This window comes from Helianthus annuus, chromosome 2, assembly GCF_002127325.2.
Source record: "Helianthus annuus cultivar XRQ/B chromosome 2, HanXRQr2.0-SUNRISE, whole genome shotgun sequence".
NCBI lineage: Eukaryota > Viridiplantae > Streptophyta > Magnoliopsida > Asterales > Asteraceae > Helianthus > Helianthus annuus.
In genome coordinates this window covers 126,229,948-126,251,100 of record NC_035434.2, presented here as the reverse complement: position 1 = coordinate 126,251,100, position 21,153 = coordinate 126,229,948, and the positions used below count along the sequence as shown (strand labels likewise).

The 21,153-nt window shown below is 34.2% G+C and overlaps 1 protein-coding gene across 1 annotated transcript; it reads right to left on the bottom strand.

Annotated features, from left to right (window-relative positions):
* Positions 1 to 15,615: 15,615 nt before the first annotated feature.
* On the bottom strand, positions 15,616 to 17,668 carry LOC118485697. Its single transcript, XM_035982091.1, has 5 exons — positions 17,197 to 17,668; positions 16,951 to 17,073; positions 16,634 to 16,833; positions 16,341 to 16,534; positions 15,616 to 15,880 (listed from the first exon to the last, which is right to left on the bottom strand). The coding sequence occupies exons 1-5, from the start codon at positions 17,666 to 17,668 to the stop codon at positions 15,616 to 15,618; spliced, it is 1,254 nt and encodes a 417-aa protein (XP_035837984.1).
* Between the last annotated feature and the right edge of the window lie 3,485 nt (positions 17,669 to 21,153).

The following is a 21,153-nucleotide window of genomic DNA, read 5'->3' as shown; positions in this document are numbered from 1 at the left end:
AATAAGTCGTTTTTAATCTTAAAAATGTTTACCACAATACCGACCTCTATATATTATAGTTAGTTTGAAACCTTCTAGCTGGATAATCATCGGTATTATAACTTTAAAAATCCCTAAGTAGGCCATGCCAACAATGACAAATATACGAAAATATATAGAATGCACCAAACGTGAAAAAGAAATTGAATGGTGTATCCAGGGCATAAATGTCATTGCAATGGATGCCATCATTGACCTGTAGTTATTGCGCTAATCGTCATTAACTATAAACTAATAAACTATATTGCACTTTTTCTTTTCTTTTTTAACGGTAAATTTGGATCACTGACGGACCACTGGAGTATCATCGTGCCATCAGCAGAACCACCCGATCATATCGATCTCCACTAGGCAATAATGCCTATACACCAATTCACGAGAAAACCCAATAAATTTGGGAAAAACCCCCCTTTGTGGGAATCGAACCCATAACCTGATGGTCATGAGCCTTATCCCACCACCAAGATACCACTAGGTTATAATGACATGGGTAATAAACTATATTGCACTAATCGTCATTAACTATAAATTAATAAACTAATAAAGCACTAACTACAATTATTTGTAGTAGTGAGTAAGAACATTAATAATTATCGTCGACATATTTTCCTTACATGGCTTTTTATATCTTTAATCTTTATCTCCATATTGCTTGTCTTTTTTGTTGGTTTTATTATATAAAGATAAAACAATAAGTTGAAAGCAACTCTACCAATAATAAACTTTCATATGCGTCTAGTTGGATAAAGTTTGCTATAAACTAGAATTTATATGTTTTAACAATCTTTTTTAATAACAAAATAATCTTCTCCTAAAATACTTCTATGTCCACATCTTCTAGATTTGAATCTTGAAGAAAAAACATAAATAACATCGAACATATCATTTGTTTCCAAAGATATTATTTTATTTCCAATGATATTATTTAAAATAAATTATATTGAATTTGATAGGATAAACAAACTATTTATTATTGTTTATAAGAGAACTAGCTTACAACCCCGTGTATTACACGGGTTGAATGACGGAAAATGTAAATTATAAACTTGTATATAATCCTTATTAATGAAATGACTTATTTAGATAAATTAGTAAAACAAAAGAACAGTTATATTTTCGTTACTTGTACATGTGATTTGATACTTTATTAGCAACTAGTATTAAGCCCCGCGTTGCAGCGGTTGTAGTAAAACTGTATCAAGTAGTGCAAATGTTATACCACTATCAGCAATTACCAAAATCGGAAAAGCTCGTAAAAACAAAATAAGTAAAAACGGAAAAAAATAAAGTCGAGCGAAAAGCAGACGTAAAATCTTTGAATCACACATGCTCGTTACAGAGAAGTTAATCTGAAACGTAAAACTTAGAAAAAATAATTAAGTCAATCCAGGACCCGCGCGTTACGACAAACTTGTCAAATGGAGAAATATAGATGTGTTGCGACAGGCCAAATGGGAAAAAATACACTAAAAAATGTTGAACCCCACACGCACGTTGCGATGCGTTAACTGACAAAATTTAGAACGAAAACGGAAAACTTGGGAATGATGAAAAGTATGGTGGACCAAAATTGAAAAATAAAAAGAGTTGGGGTTAAATTGCAAAAGATGAAAAACTTTAGTTTAAAAGTAAAAAACAAAGGGTCTAAATTACAAAAAAGTAAAAGTTTTGGGTTAGAAATGAAAAAAGAAAAAAAAACGCTATACTGAGGTACAACACCATAAATTACAAAAAAAAAAATTAAAATTTTATTTTTATAAAACTTGAAAAAAACAATTATATATTAACAGAGTAACTCTAGTTTTTGTTTTGTTAAATACTTATTTATTATTTGCAAAATACACGATATGGTTTTAAATTATTTATTATTCTTTGATTAGTTTAAGAGATATTAATAGTTTATTAGATATTAGATTTAGATATTTATAATATTATTAATTATTAATTGAATTTATCAATATTAAAATAAAGATAAAGATAAAGATAAGTAATGTTATATGTTGGTTATTAATATTAAAAGAAAAATATTAAACAACTATAAATAAAATTTATGAGGTTGAAGAAGAGAATGAGACGTGGCATTATTTGTAGTCTTTTATTAATATTTAGATTAGATTATTGTTTATATTCAAATAATATACTTTATCTTAACAAATATATATGGTTAGGGTAAAATGAAACTTTTACGAGTTGTAAGAACTTAGAGAACTCAACCTTACAAAAGGTTTTTTGAATTTTTTACAGAGGTGTGAATGAGCAGTTAGAGACTCAAGGTGTTAAACTTTTTGATTTTGGATTCAAGTGGTTAAAACCACTAAAACATAGAGACTCAAAAAAGTAATTTACTATTAATTAAATTTGAAATTATACGTTTGATCTCTAACTATATTAAATAATATTATACTTATTATATTATTTGATACATTTATATTTGGAGATAAATGTCAAAATCATCCCTGAGGTTTGGGCAGGTTTGTCATTTTCGTCCAAAATGACACTTTTGTAACAAATTGCCCCTAACGTTTGTAAGCTTTGTCACATAATTTTTATAAATTTTCATCCAAATCACTAACTCGGTTTATTTTTTATGTTAAGGTGAAGGATGTTTTAAAATTTATAAATTAAGACTAAATTAATTTATAGCTTCTTTATATAAATCAGTTTTATAAAGAGAAAACATAATTGGTGTGCAACACATAACAATCGATTACAACTTTTAATATTTATCAGTTGTAGAGATAGAAGAAAATTGTAAAACGTTACATATTTTTTTAAATGTGTTGAGCACCTAGGAAATATGTTGGTAGAAATAAAATATTTAATTAAGATTATGAGGGTAACTGACTAATACTTATTCTGAGTGACTTGAGTAAAGAAACTTTTGGTTCATAACATTATAATTACAATTTGGTGGGTAATTTTAAAGTTTGGTAACGATACATTGTTTGATCGGGGGAGGGGGGGGCACTGCCTTCTGTTTTTTCTTAGGAGCGAATTTAAAAGAGTAGAAGATGAATTACAAACTTGGTACATATGATAAGATTTTTTTATTTGACCTTTTTTCAATAAGGTCACCAGCATTTTAGTTTTATAAAATTTAGAGGTTTAAATAGATTTTATTTTTATAAAACTGATCTATATAAAAAAATAGAAATTAATTTTTGTCTTAGTTTATAAACATCGTTCGCCTTAATAGAAAAATTAACTTAGTTAGTGGTTGGATGAAAATTTATAAAAATTATGTGACAAAGCTATTATTTTTTTCATATAAGAATTGCATGTATATTCTTTTTATTATATATGTAACAAAATTAATTAAATAAAAGAAATTTAAAAAAGTTTGAGTAAATTGCCAAAATCATCTCTGTAGTTTTATATTTGACAGTTTCATCCAAATATCCTCAACTTAAAAGAAAAAATTAACTAAGTTAGTGATTTGGATGAAAATGGCAAAAAGTTACAAACGTTAGGGGCAATTTGGTACAAAAATGTCATTTTGGACGAAAATGCAAAACTGCCCAAACCTCAGAGACGATTTTGGCAATTAACTCCTTATATTTGTTATAGATAATTATTAATTAAATTTGAATTTAGACGTTTATTTCTAACTATATTAATTAATATTATATTATATTTTGTGTATAAAATTAATATGTAATACTATTATTAAAAGGGAGGAGGCACCAGAGAGTGACACGTGTACAAAAGGATTTTCATTTATTAGTATAGGAAGATATATATATATATATATATATATATAGAGTTAAGTTCACCTATAAACAGTCTTATCGTATAAAACGTACGAAAGGCATGAAAAAACAAAGAAACGTGGTGGCATTTTCGTAAGTATTTGTTTATAGAGTAATTATCAAAATTACTCTACGAATTATCTTATAGGATAATTTTGGAAAATGTTCTCCTAAGTTAATTTTGATCTTGTAGGGTAATTTTGTGAAATATTCTTGTAAGATAATTTTGAAACTTAAAAAGTAATTTTGATAAACTTACAGAGTAATTATGATACTTTACAAAATTACTTTACGAGATTAAAATTATCTACAAGATCAAAATTACCATACAAGATCATCTGTATAGTAATTACGATACTCTACAAGATCAAAATTACGTTACAAGAATATTTTACAAAATTACCCTACAAGATCAAAATTATTCTACAAGAACATTTTACAAAATTACCCTACAAGATCATTTGTAAGGTAATTTTGATAATTACTCTACGTATAAATAATTACGAAAAGTCACCGCGTTTTTTTTTTTTTTTTTTTTTTTTTTTTTTTTTTTTTTACCTTTTCACCCTATTCGTACGTTTTGTATGATAAGGGTATTTATATTTGATCTTTTGTCTAGATATGTAAGTACTACATGAATCAACTTATGTTGTAGCAAATTGATTTTGGGTGTGAATTTCCAACATGACTTGAAAACAATATGAATCTAACAATCATCTTGTAGGTTTGGACATAGCCTAAACGAGTAAGGATGAGTATCTAGAATGAATTCGTGATCATGTTTAGCATAATAAGTAAGATTAACTTAACGGGTTTATAGTTTGAGATTGAGATGTTAACTCACTTATTTTACTTGAATTGACTTTTATGACATACTTAAAGTAATTGACTATTATCTACCAAAGTTTAAAGTACATAAAAAAGAAACATAAAGTTTTAGGATGAACTTAGTTAAAAATAGTTTTATATTTAACGTAATTGTTTTATACACATGTATGTTTTAGTTAAAATTTCTTGATTTACAATATTAACATGAAAAATAAAATTGATTGCTTAAATAGTTGATGTTTATGTTAACGCTCGAATAAGTGCATATTGTTTTGTTTATGTTTAATGTCTTACTAATGGTTGGTAAGCACAGCTTATACAACCATTTCTAATGGTATTTAATATTGATTATAGTCAACAGCAGTATCATTTCCTAAAGTTGTTTTCCACTTTATTAATATTACAGTTTGGGACAAACATGTTCACATATTAAAAGCATTCATAAAACTTACGTTTGTAATAGTTGCTAGCACAATAAAGTAACAATTGCTAATACAATCAAATAACATTCGTCAGCATAATCAAACAATATCTCGGGACCCTGATACAACATAAGCAATCTAAGGTTAGGTTATGGTACATCTAACTAATTATTATCATGGTTGGATATTGATTAACGTTGTCTTGTTTAAACAGTGGCACATCTTTTAAGGGGCAAGGGGGTGCACCCGCCCCACCAATATTTCAGTTAGTATTTTCTGATTTTTCATCTGAATTTTTAAGTTTATCGACCAAAAAATTTATATATATTTCCGTATCGAGTTTAACAAAAAAATGTGAAGAATGGGGTTATTAGTAATTTTTTATAATTTTTATAAACTTGAAGTGAGTTTAAATATAGTTTGAAACTAGTTTTTATATAAATGAAACTTGAGGGTTCATATTTAGTTTTTATATAAATGAAACCTGTGCTTTGGAGTGACTTGCCCCTTCTTCCTTCTTAGTTCCTGTACATCATAACTTTATTCACTTAGCTTCCATTATTTTCACATTCCTTATTACCCAATATGACATTCATAAATTACATACATTCCCACCATGATCACATCTCATCAATTTAGCAAGTTTTCATACAAAATCACATATAAATTCATTTAGACATTTCATCAAACACATGGTGCGCATACTACCTACAAAGCATGATGTACAAGTAGTTATAACATGCCCATCCTATCTTATCAATGGTTAATCATAATCTTTCATAATAAAAATCGTAACCCTATTTCATAATTTACTATTTTAACCATGAACATATGGTTCTAAATCAATTATTCATAACAATTTCATCAACAACAACCAAATTAACATGTAGAACTTCACAATTTCCAACCATTCCTTGACATACAAGTGGGTTTTGCCCTAATACATGCTCATATTCGAAATTTAACATCTCTTGATGTTTTGACAACCATAGCAACCATTATTCATACCAATTTTTGCATTACATTCACGAATTATACTAAACCCACAAAATCAAACATCACCAAATCAAGAAATGACACTTACTTGAGGTTAAGAACACTTAGTAAATCAGAATTCCTAGCTCATACATTCTATTCCTTGCTAATTTCACTTTCAATTGATGGAATTTTAGAGACTTAGGTTTTGAGAGGGAAAGAGTTCCCTGGCCTTCTCACGATCGTACACTAGACACCAAGTCTGGTTTCCCTTTTTTTATCATGTTTTATAACATATATACACATCTAGTCCTTATCTTTTAGACAATATTAACTTCAGTAATACACATTCAAACTTAGTCATCTTCTTTTTTTTACTAACTTTTATATTGACATAATTATATATGTATATATATATATATATATATATATATATATATATATATATATATATATATATATATATATATATATATATATATATATAGGATCGTGCGACGACCTGAATGAGTCAATTTGAAGAGCTCTTGTATGTTTCAGAGGCGAAATACTAAGAAACACACTTCAAAAAAGCCTGAAATACACTCTAAACCTCTTTTCTATTGATATAACAGTAATTACAATCAGAGAAACAACCGGCAGCACCTCGGTATCAAGTTTCTCAAAAAGTTACAAATAAATCCGTTTGAATGATATATATAGGACAAGACCTGACCGTTTGAAGATGCTCAAACGGTAAGCATTCAAACGATGGATACTTCAAACGGATACCACTCAAACGGACATACTCAATTCAAACAGCCAAGCCTTTCTTCAAACGGCCAGCTCTTAATACTCTTGATTTCTTGACTAGTCTGATCTACTTTGAGCTTGAGACTCGACATAAGACGAAGACGACAGATGACTGCACCAACAGACTCCCCCTCAGATGTTGACGAGTCTTCAACGACTTCAGTCTTTATCAGTCTTCTGAGCTTCACACACTCTCTCTTTCTGTCTTCAAACTCCACCTCTCGATATGCTGGTATTCCTTTGTTCTTCAGCAACATCTTCAGGATCGTTGTCTGACTCTACTTGGTCTTTCAGGATCAATCAACCTGGCTTTCCTGCACAAGCTTAACCCAGAAATAAACCTCTAATTTTATCACTTTACGTGCACCAACACTTTGACTCCCTCTCATGTGCATCAATTAACATTTCTCCATTAAATTTTTCCTGTAATGAACCACTTAGGAAGATCTGATTATGAAAAACATTTAAGCTCACACAAGCACTCCCTCTCAAATATTGCCCATCATGTTTAGCACTTGGAATTTTGATAATCTGTTTTCAACACCAGTTGTCGAAAATCTTTTTGAATTTTCAAAAATTTATGCTAAAATACACACAAAATCTTTTTAGATTTTTCAATAAAAGAAATGAAATGCAGACAAAGAAATATTTACAAACATATTTTTGTGAATTCGTGTAAGAGGATCATATCAGTTTTTGAGACATGTCACCAACACCGTTAAGCTTGATTCCATTTTCAGTTCAAAACAATTTACCTAGATTATCAGTATGTTAGTCCACAGAAATTTTCACACAAAGTTCAATTGATCCGAGATACGATATTAATGTCTTAGATACTGACTTATTCGTGTGTCTCACTACTTAAATATACTCCCGTATCCAGATCCTAATATTCACTCTTACAGGTGAATATACTACAAATGATATCTGTATATAATTTAAGGGGTATGCGAGGGCCGAGGGATCTCAGGTCGATACTTCCGTATGCGCAGAGAGATATCAGCTTCGACTTTTCGGTGTGTCCCCTTTAGAGGATCTTTTTAGCATTCAACAGCAGATTATCAATTTTATTGTCTAATCAGCTGAGGGCTTTTTGCTATGTTTCAAGCAAATGCAGCAAGTATTATCCGAGGACTAGGTCAGAACTTCCATTCAGCAGAAGTCCTGGGATAATACCCCAGATATCATAGAGTATAAAAACCTAGTATATCAAAATACAGAATCTTTCAAACGAGATTTCAGGGGTTACCTATATATCCAAGTTTGTGTTAACCCACAGAATAAGCTAGTTTGAAATTTAGGTTTATATCTCGTCACAACTTATTAAATGTGTAACAATTTTGTGAAAAATTTACTGACACATCTAAAATAAAATTGTTTATCACATTTTAACGTTTCAAATCTTTAGCATGTTGTAACAGTCCACTGATGTACTATCATTTCCTCTTTTCACAACGAAACTCATTTTTGAATTTTATCATGTTTTTGGCTTTTTCAAATTTTCTAATGTTTTTGGATTTTCTGAAATTTTCTACTCCCCCTAAAATGCAAACACATTTCAAAGGAAATTTGAAAACTACTAGACCCACTTGAAAACATAGAAAACAATACAAACTGTACAGAAACTTGACAACTGATATCGAATCACATCAAATCTCAATTCACTTGGCATAAACAATCAGAACTCCCCCTTTCAACAAACCATTTTCTCATTTAGATTTCAAAACACTTAAGTTTGTTTTAATCAAAATGATTTTTCCGGAAAATGAGTTTATGTTTATCATTTTTAAATTTACCACTTATGAAGCATGGGGATATGGTTCATCATCTTGTTTATCAATCTCATATGAATAATAAATCAAGTACAACTTAATGTCCCTGATTTATCATTTGCAGTCTGTACCAATTGTAGAATATACCAATTTTAAACATAATCACAAATACCAATTGTAGGAATATTACGTCTACAACACCTTTTTACCCATCAGAATGCCGATTCCTGCTTCTCACTTACCTATCTGGAAGCTCCGGCGTAGTCATTCAACCTGTAAAATTCAAACACTATTCAAAATCTTTCAAACAAACTTTTCAAACACTAGAATGATGCTGATTCCTGATCCACGATATAAACTTGGGATCTCCGGCATAGTCCTAAGACTATCATGGGAAGCAGACTTCCACCCAAGTCTTCTCAGACTTGATGGATTTCAACTCTTGCGCAGTGGGGTTGTATGTTGCCTTTTTAGTTGCATAAAAGTCTTTAACCCCCTTCGCTTTCCCACTCAACATTTTCCCAAAAATCTTTTTAACATTCCCGTTGAATGTTTTCTCGACATCAAATTCTTTTTCTTCATTGTAAAATTGATTTGAAATTTCTGTTTTACCAACTAATTTTTTAATCTCCTCAAATTTCAGCGATGGAAAATCATCATCAGTCACTGAAATTTTCTCCTCAACCTGTGGCTCTTCTGGCTTTATAGAACCATATTCATCGCGGACATTTACATCACTCTTCTTTGCAACCCACACTTGGTTGTCTTTTCCTTTCTTTTTATAAAAGTTTTTCTTCGAACATTCACCAACCTCAAAAGTTGAATTTTCAAAAACTTTAGGTTTTTCAATTGGTGGATTAACATCAATAACTTTTTCTTTCATCTTCTGAGAAACTCCCTGTTTTGTTTTGGCAGCTTTCGGACAATTCCATGCCATGTGACCAGATTCATTGTATTTGAAACAGGTTTGAGTATTTCTCGGATGAAATACTCCAGTACCATTCCTTCTCCTCTCAGCAAGAAACTCTTGATTCGATTGTCTCCAGAATGGTTTCTGCTGTTCATCTTCCGATCTTCCACCTGATACAAATTCAGTTTTGATTTTAGAATTTTTCATATTTTTATCATTTTCTGGTGGAACATAACCTAAACCTTTCTTTTTGTAGCTACGATTTTGGTTAGGTTTCTTTTGAAAACCAGGACTAAAATTGTAACCCTTTTTCTTGTTTAGACGTTGTTGAACTCTAGAAGTATATTTTTTAGGTTTTTCAAAACTCTTCAAAACATTTAATTCAGGAATATTAATCTCTATTAGTTTGAAAGTTTTGTTGATTAATTCCGTTTTAATACTCATTATCGAAAACTCTTTGTTGTAATATAATTTGTCAGAACCATTCAAAGTATAAACAACTTCAAATGTTTCATCATTCAAATCTGCCTTTGATCACAAAAATTCTTTATTATAAGACCGTTTAACCGACGAATTTTGACTGTTGTCTGACGACTTTGACCCTCCAGACTTAGACTTTGATTCTGATTCCTCATCAGTATCCAACACCTGATCGACCACCTTTTTGATTAATTCAGACTCATGATCAGTATCGGACGAGGTAAACGTGACATCAATATTGTCTGGTAAAACGTCAGTTGTGTCGATTTTAAGCTTTATATTGACTGCTTTCTCAAGTTGCTCCTCGTTTGGTTTTCTAGGAGAATAACCATCCCAAATTGGAGGCGGACACTTGTTATAGCTCAAAGTCGGTTTCTTACCACAGTCGTTCTTTTTCTTTAGCTTCTCATCTTGAAAAACTTCCATACCTGCAACAGTTGGATAAACACGATCAATGAGATAATCAGAGGTAGAATAGCTCAACAATAACATCCTAATTCTCTCATTTTCAATCTTTTCAGTTTCCAATTCTTGCTTCCATTTGGCACTCTCTTCAATGTAAAAATTAATTGCTTTTTGTTTTGTCATCAAGGTTGCATTCATCATTGTCAGTGCCTGTTCTCTTTCTGTGTTTGTATTTTGGAGACCAATTACTGTTTTGTTCAAGACATCGTACGATTCTTTCACATAGTTGAGATTGAATAGTAACTGCTCCTTCTTCTTTTCGTACTCGGCAATAATTTCATCTTTTGCTGCACAACCCTTGCAGGCTTCCAAACACTTCTCACACGGCTTGACAACTTCAACAATCTTCTCGACTTCGATTGTTTTTTCAACTTCAATCACCTTTTCTACTTCTATCACCTTTTCTACCTCTATCACCTTTTCTTCTTCTTTCTCAACCTCAGTAATCTTTTCAGCTACATTTTCCTCATTTTGATCATCACCTTCAGATTTCTTTTCTTGTTCTCTAGCAGCTCTTTTCTCCTTTAGTTTCTCCATCCGTTCTGCAAAATAGAAATGAAAACTTTCAGGAGAAAGATGAGATTTAGCAACATTAATAGGATTCTCTTCCTCATCATCACTGCTACTGCGATCTGGTGATTGATCAAAATGAACTGATTTTTCATAATCAGCATCTGAAACATTAGAATCAGATGGTGTTTTATCAAAACAACTGCCTTTTCTGAAACAACCTCATTCTGTACATTCTCATCAAAACTTGATAAACTCTCAGTTGAACCCTCTGAAATTTCTCCAGATTTTTCTGAAAGTTCATCAGTACTATCTGAACTTTCATCAAATGACACAGATTTTTCATCCTCACTAGACACATTCACTCCAATCGATTTCATCCAAGTAGCAAACAAGTCTGGCTCTCGGACGATCTTGGCAATGAAAGCTTTAAATTCTCCCTTCTCATCTACAAACATATCCCAACTAAAACCTTCTGGTAGTTTCTCATCATCTTGATCGATTATGCTTGCTGCTTTGCCTTCAGATGATATGTAATCACTCCAGCTGAAATCTACCAAACATGCTCTTTTGGGATCTTCAATCTTCCCCCCATGAGCCGTCTGTGGTTCTTGAGATTGACCAACTTGCTGATAGATAGCTTTGCGGTAGTAATCATCTTTCCCAAATGGATTCTGTGCTCCGCTAGCTTCTCTTCCTTTGCACTCCCGCTTAAAATGGCCTTTCCCCCTGCATCGAAAACAAGTAACTTTAGATTTATCAAAACCTAAAGTAGATACATGAGCATCAAGAAAGTCATTTCTCCCGGTAATGGTTTTAAATTTCTCAGCACGTCGAAGAACACTTGCAAGACACCATTTAATATCCATGAGTTCCATCTCTTCGGCGTCTATTTGATCGTAATCCTCTTTAGTGAGCATAGGATTTCCGATCCGACCAGCAACTAGACCTTCATAGGATAACAAAACAGAACCTAGAAGTGCCATGTGGTCTTTTGCAGTGTCTTCAGAGAAGCTTTGTCCTTCTGGAAGGTTGAGAGCTATGTTGCATTGAATCACATATCCATTTCCTGTTTTTGTACTCTGAGACTGAAAACTTGTGTTAGTCTCTTTAGGATTCACACTCGGAAATGATGAAAACCCACTACTACTCTTGTTAGAACCCTGATCAACTTTGTCTGATGAATCTCCAGCACTGAAAGCGGTTTGAATTTTCGGACTTTTCCCAGCTTCAGGAATTGGAATACTACCTTTGTAGTACATTTTCACATCCTGTTGACCACTTGGACTATTCATCCTAGCAATCTTCTGCTGTTCTAGATCCTGACTTTCAATTTTCTCGATAAATTGTGAAATTGTTAGCCCGTCATAAACACCTGTGTTTTTCAATATCATCAAATACGTGCCCCATTCTTTCTGAGGTAACGCATCAGCTAACTTGTCCACCCACTCCTCACGATCTTTTCTAATACTCAACATCGACATCGATCGAACTAGATGACAATATCTTTCAATCAGCTTCTTTGTATCCTCACCCGGTAAACTGCTAAACAAATCAAATTCCTTTTTTAGCAACGCCTTTTTGCTTTTAATCATATTTTCACTTCCTTCAAACTTGACTTTAAGTGCATCCCAAATAGATTTTGCAGTTTTGTCATGCTGAAGAAGAATAAAAATGTCTTCTTTTATAGCTTGTAGAAGCAGACTGATCATCATCTTTTCTGCTTTGTACATAACACGTTCTTGATCAGTGAATTCTGATAACTCTTTAGTAACATGTAATTCAGTTTCAGGCAACACATATTTCTTTAATATACATTCCCACGATCTAAGATGATTTGCCTGAACCCAGTTCTCAAATCGATCTTTCCACCCATAATATTCTTCAATACTCATCAATCTCGGGGGCTTTTGGGTGGTTCCCGTCTCATTCTCTAAATTCATTGCTTGAGCAATTGCAGCTGGAGTAGACGGTGTTGCGAAAGCGTTGTAGAACTCGGTACTCATGATTCACAACTTTAAACAACTTTCAAACGGATCACAAAGTTCAAACGGTAGAGTTGATTCAAACGGTGGACCTTCAAACGATGGGAAGCTTTCAAATGATAGGAAGTGAGTTTCAAACGACCGGATCACTTTCAAACAAACAGTTCAAACGGTGAACTTCTAAACGATCAAAAGCTGATTTTGAACGATAGGACAACAATTTCAAACGATGGAACTTATTTTCAAACGGAAAGCCTATGACGTCATCATTTTTGTCAAATGATTTCAAACGGACAGCCAATTTTCAGCTGTTTTACTTCGATTTTTGATCTGAAACTTTCAAGGATTTACCAGTAGTCAATTCCGAACACAATGTGAAGTTTTGAGCTAATTTCAACCGTGAAAAGTATCAGAAATGAAACAGAAGGTGTAGAAAGTCAGATTTTCAAGCTGATAATGGCTAGAACTCCTCGTCCTGAGCTCTGATACCAATTGTAGGATCGTGCGACGACCTGAATGAGTCAATTTGAAGAGCTCTTGTATGTTTCAGAGGCGGAATACTAAGAAACACACTTCAAAAAAGCCTGCAATACACTCTAAACCTCTTTTCTATTGATATAACAGTAATTACAATCAGAGAAACAACCGGCAGCACCTCGGTATCAAGTTTCTCAAAAAGTTACAAATGAATCCGTTTGAATGATATATATAGGACAAGACCTGACCGTTTGAACATATTCAAACGGTCAGCATTCAAACGATGGATACTTCAAACGGATACCACTCAAACGGACAGACTCAATTCAAACAGCAAAGCCTTTCTTCAAACGGCCAGCTCTTAATACTCTTGATTTCTTGACTAGTCTGATCTGCTTTGAGCTTGAGACTCGACATAAGACGAAGACGACAGATGACTGCACCAACAATATATATATATATATATATATATATATATATATATATATATATATATATATATATATATATATATATATATATTCCATTTTAACCTATTAGAACATCATTACACATTATAGTTTTTGACATACGAAAATTGGGGTGTTACAAGTCTACCCTCCTTACAGGAGGTTTCGTCCCCGAAACCAAAATACATACCGAATAATTCTGGGTAGTGCTTCCGCATGTCATCCTTAGCTTCCCACGTAAGATCTGATCCCTTTCGGTGTTGCCATTGGACCAACACTTGTCGAATGGACTTGTTGCGGAGTTGCTTCACTTTAGAATCTTTTATTGCCACGGGCTTTTCTACATAATTTAACTTCTTGTCTACTTCAATATCGTCCAAGGTCACATACGCTGTTTCATCCGCAAGGCACTTCCGCAGTTGTAACACATGAAAAGTGTTATGAATCCCATCCAATGCGGGTGGTAATTCAAACTGGTACGCCACCGCCCCGACCCGAGCGAGTATTTTGAATGGTCCGATGTATCGGGGACCTAGCTTTCCACGTTTACGAAAACGAATTATTCCCTTCCATGGAGAAACTTTCAATAAGACATGATCTCCCACTTGGAATTCAATTGGTCGCCTTCGCCGATCCGCATACGACTTTTGTCTATCTTGCGCTGCTTTTATCCTTGATCTAACCATATCAATCTTTTCATTCGTCTTGGCTACTACTTCTCTTGACGCGAGTTCTCGTTGACCCACTTCCCCCCAACAAACCGGAGTCCTACATATCCTTCCATAGAGCATCTCGTTGACCCCCTTCCTTGTCTTAGGGAGTTTAGTCACCAAATCCATCGTTACATGTTCCCACTTCCACACCGGTATCTCCAAGGGTTGCAACTTTCCATACGGCCTTTGGTGTTCGGATTTTACTTAAGAACATGTCAAACACTTAGCAACATACTTGACAATGTCTCTTTTCATTCCCGGCCACCAATCATTCATCCTCAAGTCTCGATACATCTTTGTAGCTCCAGGATGAACGAAGTACTGAGACTTGTGAGCCTCATTCAATAGTAATTCTTTCACATCACATTCCCGAGGTATCCAGATTCGGTCATACCTCGTTTTCATACCATTTGCATTCTCTTCCAATTCATGAATAAATCCTTTCATCCTTTCTCTCTTTGAGTCGCCGACATTTAAAGATTTTGTTTGAGCTTCTCGAATTTCATCAAGGAGTTTAGGTGTAACTACCATCTTCATAGATTTCACCCGAATCAGGGGCGGGTACTCCTTTCGACTTAGAGCGTCCACCACTACATTAGCCTTCCCGGGATGGCAATGAATGTCACAATCGTAATCCTTAATGAGTTCCAACCATTTTCGTTGCCTCATATTAAGATCTTTCTGCTCGAAGAAACATTTGAGGCTTTTATGATCCGAGTAAATAGTACATTTCACCCCATATAGGTAGTGCCTCCATATCTTTAAGGCAAACACGACTGCCGCCAATTCTAGATCATAAGTTGGGTAATTGTTTTCATGCTGCTTGAGTTGTCTTGAGCCATAAGCAACGACTTTACCCTTTTGCATTAATACGCAACCTAAACCTTGGTGGGAGGCGTCAGTATATACTACCAAATCATCCATTCCATCCGGTAATGTCAACACCGGAGAATTTGAGAGCTTTTCTTTAAAAGTCTGAAACGCCTTCTCTTGTTCTTCGCCCCATATAAACTTTTCACTCTTCTTTGTTAATATCGTCATGGGTGAGGCTATCTTGGAGAAATCCTGGATAAATCTTCTGTATACCCAGCCAAGCATAGAAAACTTTTTATTTCGCTTGGATTCTTCGGGGGTACCCAATTCGTTACCGCATCTACTTTGGATGGGTCCACATGGACACCATCCGCATCGATTATATGACCCAAAAACTGTACCTCTCTAAGAGAAAAGGCACACTTTGAGAACTTTGCATATAACTTTTCCTTGCGAAGAGTTTCCGATACATCACGTAAGTGGGAAGCATGCTCTGCTTCACTTCGGTAGTATATTAGTATATTGTCAATAAAAACGATTACATACTTATCAAGCATAGGTCGGCACACCCGATTAAATCCATAAACGCAGCTGGTGCGTTCGTTAGGCCAAAGGACATTACTAAAAACTCGTAATGTCCGTACCGCATTCGAAACGCAGTCTTCGGCACATCTCCTTCTCGTACACGCAGTTGGTGGTAACCCGACCGCAGATCGATTTTTGAAAACCAACTTGCCCCTTGAAGCTGGTCAAATAGGTCATCAATTCTGGCAACGGGTAACGATTCTTCACCGTTAACCTGTTCAACTCTCGATAGTCGATGCACATTCGCATCGAACCATCTTTCTTCTTCACGAATAATACGAACGCTCCCCATGGTGAAACACTTGGTTTAATAAAACCCTTATCGAGCAACTCTTGAAGTTGCGTCATCAATTCTTTCATTTCGGTCGGGGCCAACCGGTAAGGAGCTTTAGCTACCTGTTTTGCATCCAGGTTAAGCTCTATCTTGAATTCTACTTCCCGCTCGGGCAGAAGCCCCGGTAAATCTTCCGGAAACGCATCCGGATATTCGTTCACTACATTCACATCTTCAAGCTTTGAAACACCTCGATTGGTTTGAATCACGTAAGATAGATACGCCTTACCTCCGTTCTTCACATGTTTGACAGCTTTGATTATAGAACACAAATTTCGACTTGATGACCCTATCTCCTTGAACACTTACCCATTCCCCCCCCCCCAGGTTACTACATGAATGACTTTCTTTTCGCATTGAATTTCAACGTGGTTTTGGGCTAGCCAATCCATTCCTACAACTACTTTAAATTCCCCCATGTACATCGGGACAAGATCTATACTAAATTCCTCATCTTCGATTAAGATCTTACAGTTTCTATAAATATCATGTAACAAATAGCTTTTGCTATCAGTAACTTCCACTTCTAAGGGTACTAACATATTTTCAAGCTTAAACGATGGATGAACTAACAATTTATTAGAAATGAACGATCTACTAGCCCCGGAATCAAATAAAACATTCATAGGCATAGAATTAACCAGGAATATACCTGAAACAACATCTGGGCTAGCCTTAGCTTCATCCGAGGTTAACTGGAACATCCTCCCACGAGCCTTGGAAGACTCATCCTTCTTTCCATCTTTCTGTGCCCCTTGTTGGAGTTTTGGACATTCTGCTTTGATGTGCCCCGTTTGATTACAATTGTAACATGCTTTTGAGTTTTCGGGGCACCTATAATAAGGATGTCCCTCTTGCCCACATTTGTAGCATCCTTTCTTTCCCTACAAACATTCACCTGAATGATGTTTCCCACATGTCTTGCAAGTCGAAATCCCACTACTTGTCTTCCCTTTCCTGTTTTGATCTTGATATCTTGCCTTTTTCGATGGGTTTGTGTTGGTAGGCTTCTCCGCCACCCTTTTCTCTCCCCGTTCAACCTGCCTTCTTAGATCGATCTCCCTATCTCTTGCCCAGTCGATTAATTCATTCAACGTTGCACACGTGGAGGGATTTACGAACTCCCGATATTCAGCCTTTAACATAGCATGATAATGCATGATTCTCAACCTCTCAGTCCCCGCTATCTCCCCACAAAATTTCACCTTGTCAAGGAACTTATTAGTTATTTCGTCAATCGTTTCATCCTTTTGTCGAAGACGTAAGAAGTCTTCTTGAATCTTATCAATCGCGGATTGTGGGCTATGATATTTCAGAAATGACTCCTTGAACTCTTGCCATTTTAACGTTTGTACTTTGTCATCACCCATTTCCTTCGAATATGCGTCCCACCAATCCTTTGCTTGGAGTTGTAGGAGGCTCGTAGCAAACATCACTTGATCCTCCACTTCACATCACCTGAAATCCACCTTTGACAAGCTATCGGGTCAATTTCACCTTTGTATGGCAAGGGTTTACATGCCATGAATTCCTTGTACGTGCACCTCCGAGTACTTTTCTTCGTTTGCAGTTCATTAATCATTTCCTTCAATTCTTCCACCTTGGACGTTACTAGAGTATCAACTACCCCCAATACTTGACCTTCCACTTCTTAAGCTAGTCGGGGAATACTAGCTTCGATCGCTTTCTCTACTTCTTCCACAATCATCGTTATCATTTCATTTTGACGTGCTTCATCGTCATCATTTACATTCACCAAATCAGCCATCTACATAAAACATTCATTACATTCATTAGGTTTCATGTCATACTTTAACATTATTTTATCATAATACATTTCATTTATAATTCATACTTCATGCCTTATCGTCATTGACTATCATGTCGTATCGTATCGACCAAATTTTGGGATCTTAACGAATTTCCTTCTCGTCATTCACATGTACCTTTCCTCCATCATTTTTGAATGTCAAGTTTGCCTTAAACATTGTTTATAAGGCCTTTTAAATCGATTGGAACGAGTCCCGTATTCGAAATAATTTTTTTTTGCCAGCATTAGGGGTCGTCGCGGCTCGCGACAGCTTAATGGCTATCTGTCGCGGCCCGCGACCACTGTCGCGTAACGCGACGTCGATCCAGATTAGGTGTCGCGCGACGCGACGCCTACTTTTTCACAGAATGTTCATTCTGGGTTGCTGCAGATACCCAGCTCCGAAATTTTTCCAACATTAAATCTTTAAAACTTCATATCTTTAGTTCTACTAGTCCGTTTTACTCGATTCTATTTTCCTATGTGTCCGTAATTTAATTGCGGACCCGTTTAGCATTTTTGTTTGCCATAAAATTCGGTTTAAAAACACACAACCTATAAATCCCTTTCTACTTCTAACTATAAGCATAATCAAATTAATATTTCACTTACTTGCATAGCGCTGCGGAACGAACACACTTTCACACGAGCTCTCGGTTTGAGTTCAAGCATTTTACTTTAATACTTGAATCTCTCAAACCTCGGTTCTGATACCAACTTGAGACGCCCAACTTTTCACATTCGACTAATAACATAAAATTCATACAATTTTACAAAAAATTGGCATGACCCGTTTATATTAAGAACTTTTCCCCTGCTTTTAACAACATCACTTTTAAGTCCTACGACACTTTTCAAAATAACAAAAGTTGTGACCATATAAGGTTCACCATAGACATCTTGTACAAACTACACAAAAGGTTTAGAAATCTAGACTACTTACTAACATACTAGACACAAGATTTACATCATAATACAAAATGAAATTTTTGACCCATACATAATAGAAAACTTGAACCGGAAGCGTATAAAAAGTCGACATTGTGTGTTCGGTCCGAGTGCACCGCAATCAAGCATAGGATTTACCTATCATCCATAATAACAAAACTTATGTTAGTCATAATACATATAAATTCAAATCCTTTCATTACCTATCATTATTTGACCCGTTAACAAAATTTGTCTATTTGTCAACATCTTTATTCTAATTCATCCCTTGCATTCTAGCATAGGTTTTCTCTAAGGTTTTTTTTTTCTACTTTTCTTTCAGATACATCCAACATGAAAACTTTCCGACCCGTCCGAAATGGGTCAATACATACCATACGATTTGTCATACTTTCATTGCTTTGACCCGTTATCAACAAGTCAATTCTTATCCCTTACGACATCTTACTTTCCAAACATTCTTGACCCACTTGAAGTGGTCATTAAATATCCGTTACTATTGTATTTCTTATCCATTTTCCCAAACATACAACATAGCACAATTTGACCATGAACAATCATACAATTCGACATAAATATTTTTATTACCAACTATCATTCGTAAATCTACTTATAAAGGAGAATTAAGTTCATATGAACTTACCATAATCCTGATTTCCTTGTGCTTTGGAGTGACTTGCCCCTTCTTCCTTCTTAGTTCCTGTACATCATAACTTTATTCATTTAGCTTCCATTATTTTCACATTCCTTATTACCCAATATGACATTCATAAATTACATACATTCCCACCATGATCACATCTCACCAATTTAGCATGTTTTCATACAAAATTACATCTAAATTCATTTAGACATTTCATCAAACACATGGTGCGCATACTACCTACAAAGCATGATATATAAGTAGTTATAACATGTCCATCCTATCTCATCAATGGTTAATCATAATCTTTCATAATAAAAATCATAACCCTATTTCATAATTTACTATTTTAACCATGAACATATGGTTCTAAATCAATTATTCATAACAATTTTATCAACAACAACCAAATTAACATGTAGAACTTCACAATTTCTAACCATTCCTTGACATACAAGTGGGTTTTGCCCTAATCCATGCTCATATTCGAAATTTAACATCTCTTGATATTTTGACAACCATAGCTACCATTATTCATACCAATTTTTGCATTACATTCACGAATTATACTAAACCCACAAAATCAAACATCACCAAATCAAGAAATTACACTTACTTGAGGTTAAGAACACTTAGTAAATCAGAATTCCTAGCTCATGCATTAGATTCCTTGCTAATTTCACTTTCAATTGATGGAATTTTAGAGACTTAGGGTTTTGAGAGGGAAATAGTTCCCTGGCCTTCTCACGATCGCACACCAGACACCAAGTCTGGTTTCCCTTTTTTATCATGTTTTATAACATAAATACACATCTAGTCCCTCATCTTTTAGACAATATTCACTTCAGTAATACACATTCAAACTTAGTCATCTTCTTTCTTTCTTTTACTAACTTTTATTTTGACATAATTTTATATATATTTTCCATTTTAACCTATTAGAACATCATGACACATTATACTTTTTGACATACGAAAATTTGGGGTGTTACAAATACCCGACACTGACAATAACCCTAATACCTAAGAATAGAGGGTGTTCATCAGTTCGGATTATGGTTTATTTGGTTTATTCGGTTCGGTTTATTCGGTTTTCAAAATTTTATACCCCAAACAAAAAACAAAACCAAACCAAATTAGGAATATGCAAATCGAACCAAACCAAACCAAACCAAACCAAATTCAATTCGGTTTAGTTTCGGTTAGAAACCAAATAAACCAAATTCAACCAAATTTAACCAAATTGTATCTAAGTACTTTTTTTTTCCTAATTTATATTTGTGTCTATGTTCCAACTTCCGAACATCAAATCTGTAACTAATTTAACCCTAACAATATATAAATAAAAGATATAGCAAAATAAGACAAACATATCAAAAAGTAGTCGTACACACAGCCACACAGTTAAAACTTCAAAACATAGATCGTAGAAACTATAAATAGTCAACAACTCT

What these genes read in the sequence shown, in the direction of transcription:
- LOC118485697 (XM_035982091.1), bottom strand. Translation starts at nt 17,668, where the DNA reads ATGGGTGATGACAAAGTACAAACGTTAAAATGGCAAGAGTTCAAGGAG. An exon ending in ATGTGGGAAACATCATTCAG is followed by an intron (nt 17,074 to 17,196) that starts GTGAATGTTTGT and finishes ACATCAAAGCAG; the next exon opens with AATGTCCAAAACTCCAACAA. An exon ending in GTAGCTAAAGCTCCTTACCG is followed by an intron (nt 15,881 to 16,340) that starts GTTGGCCCCGAC and finishes ATACTACCGAAG; the next exon opens with TGAAGCAGAGCATGCTTCCC.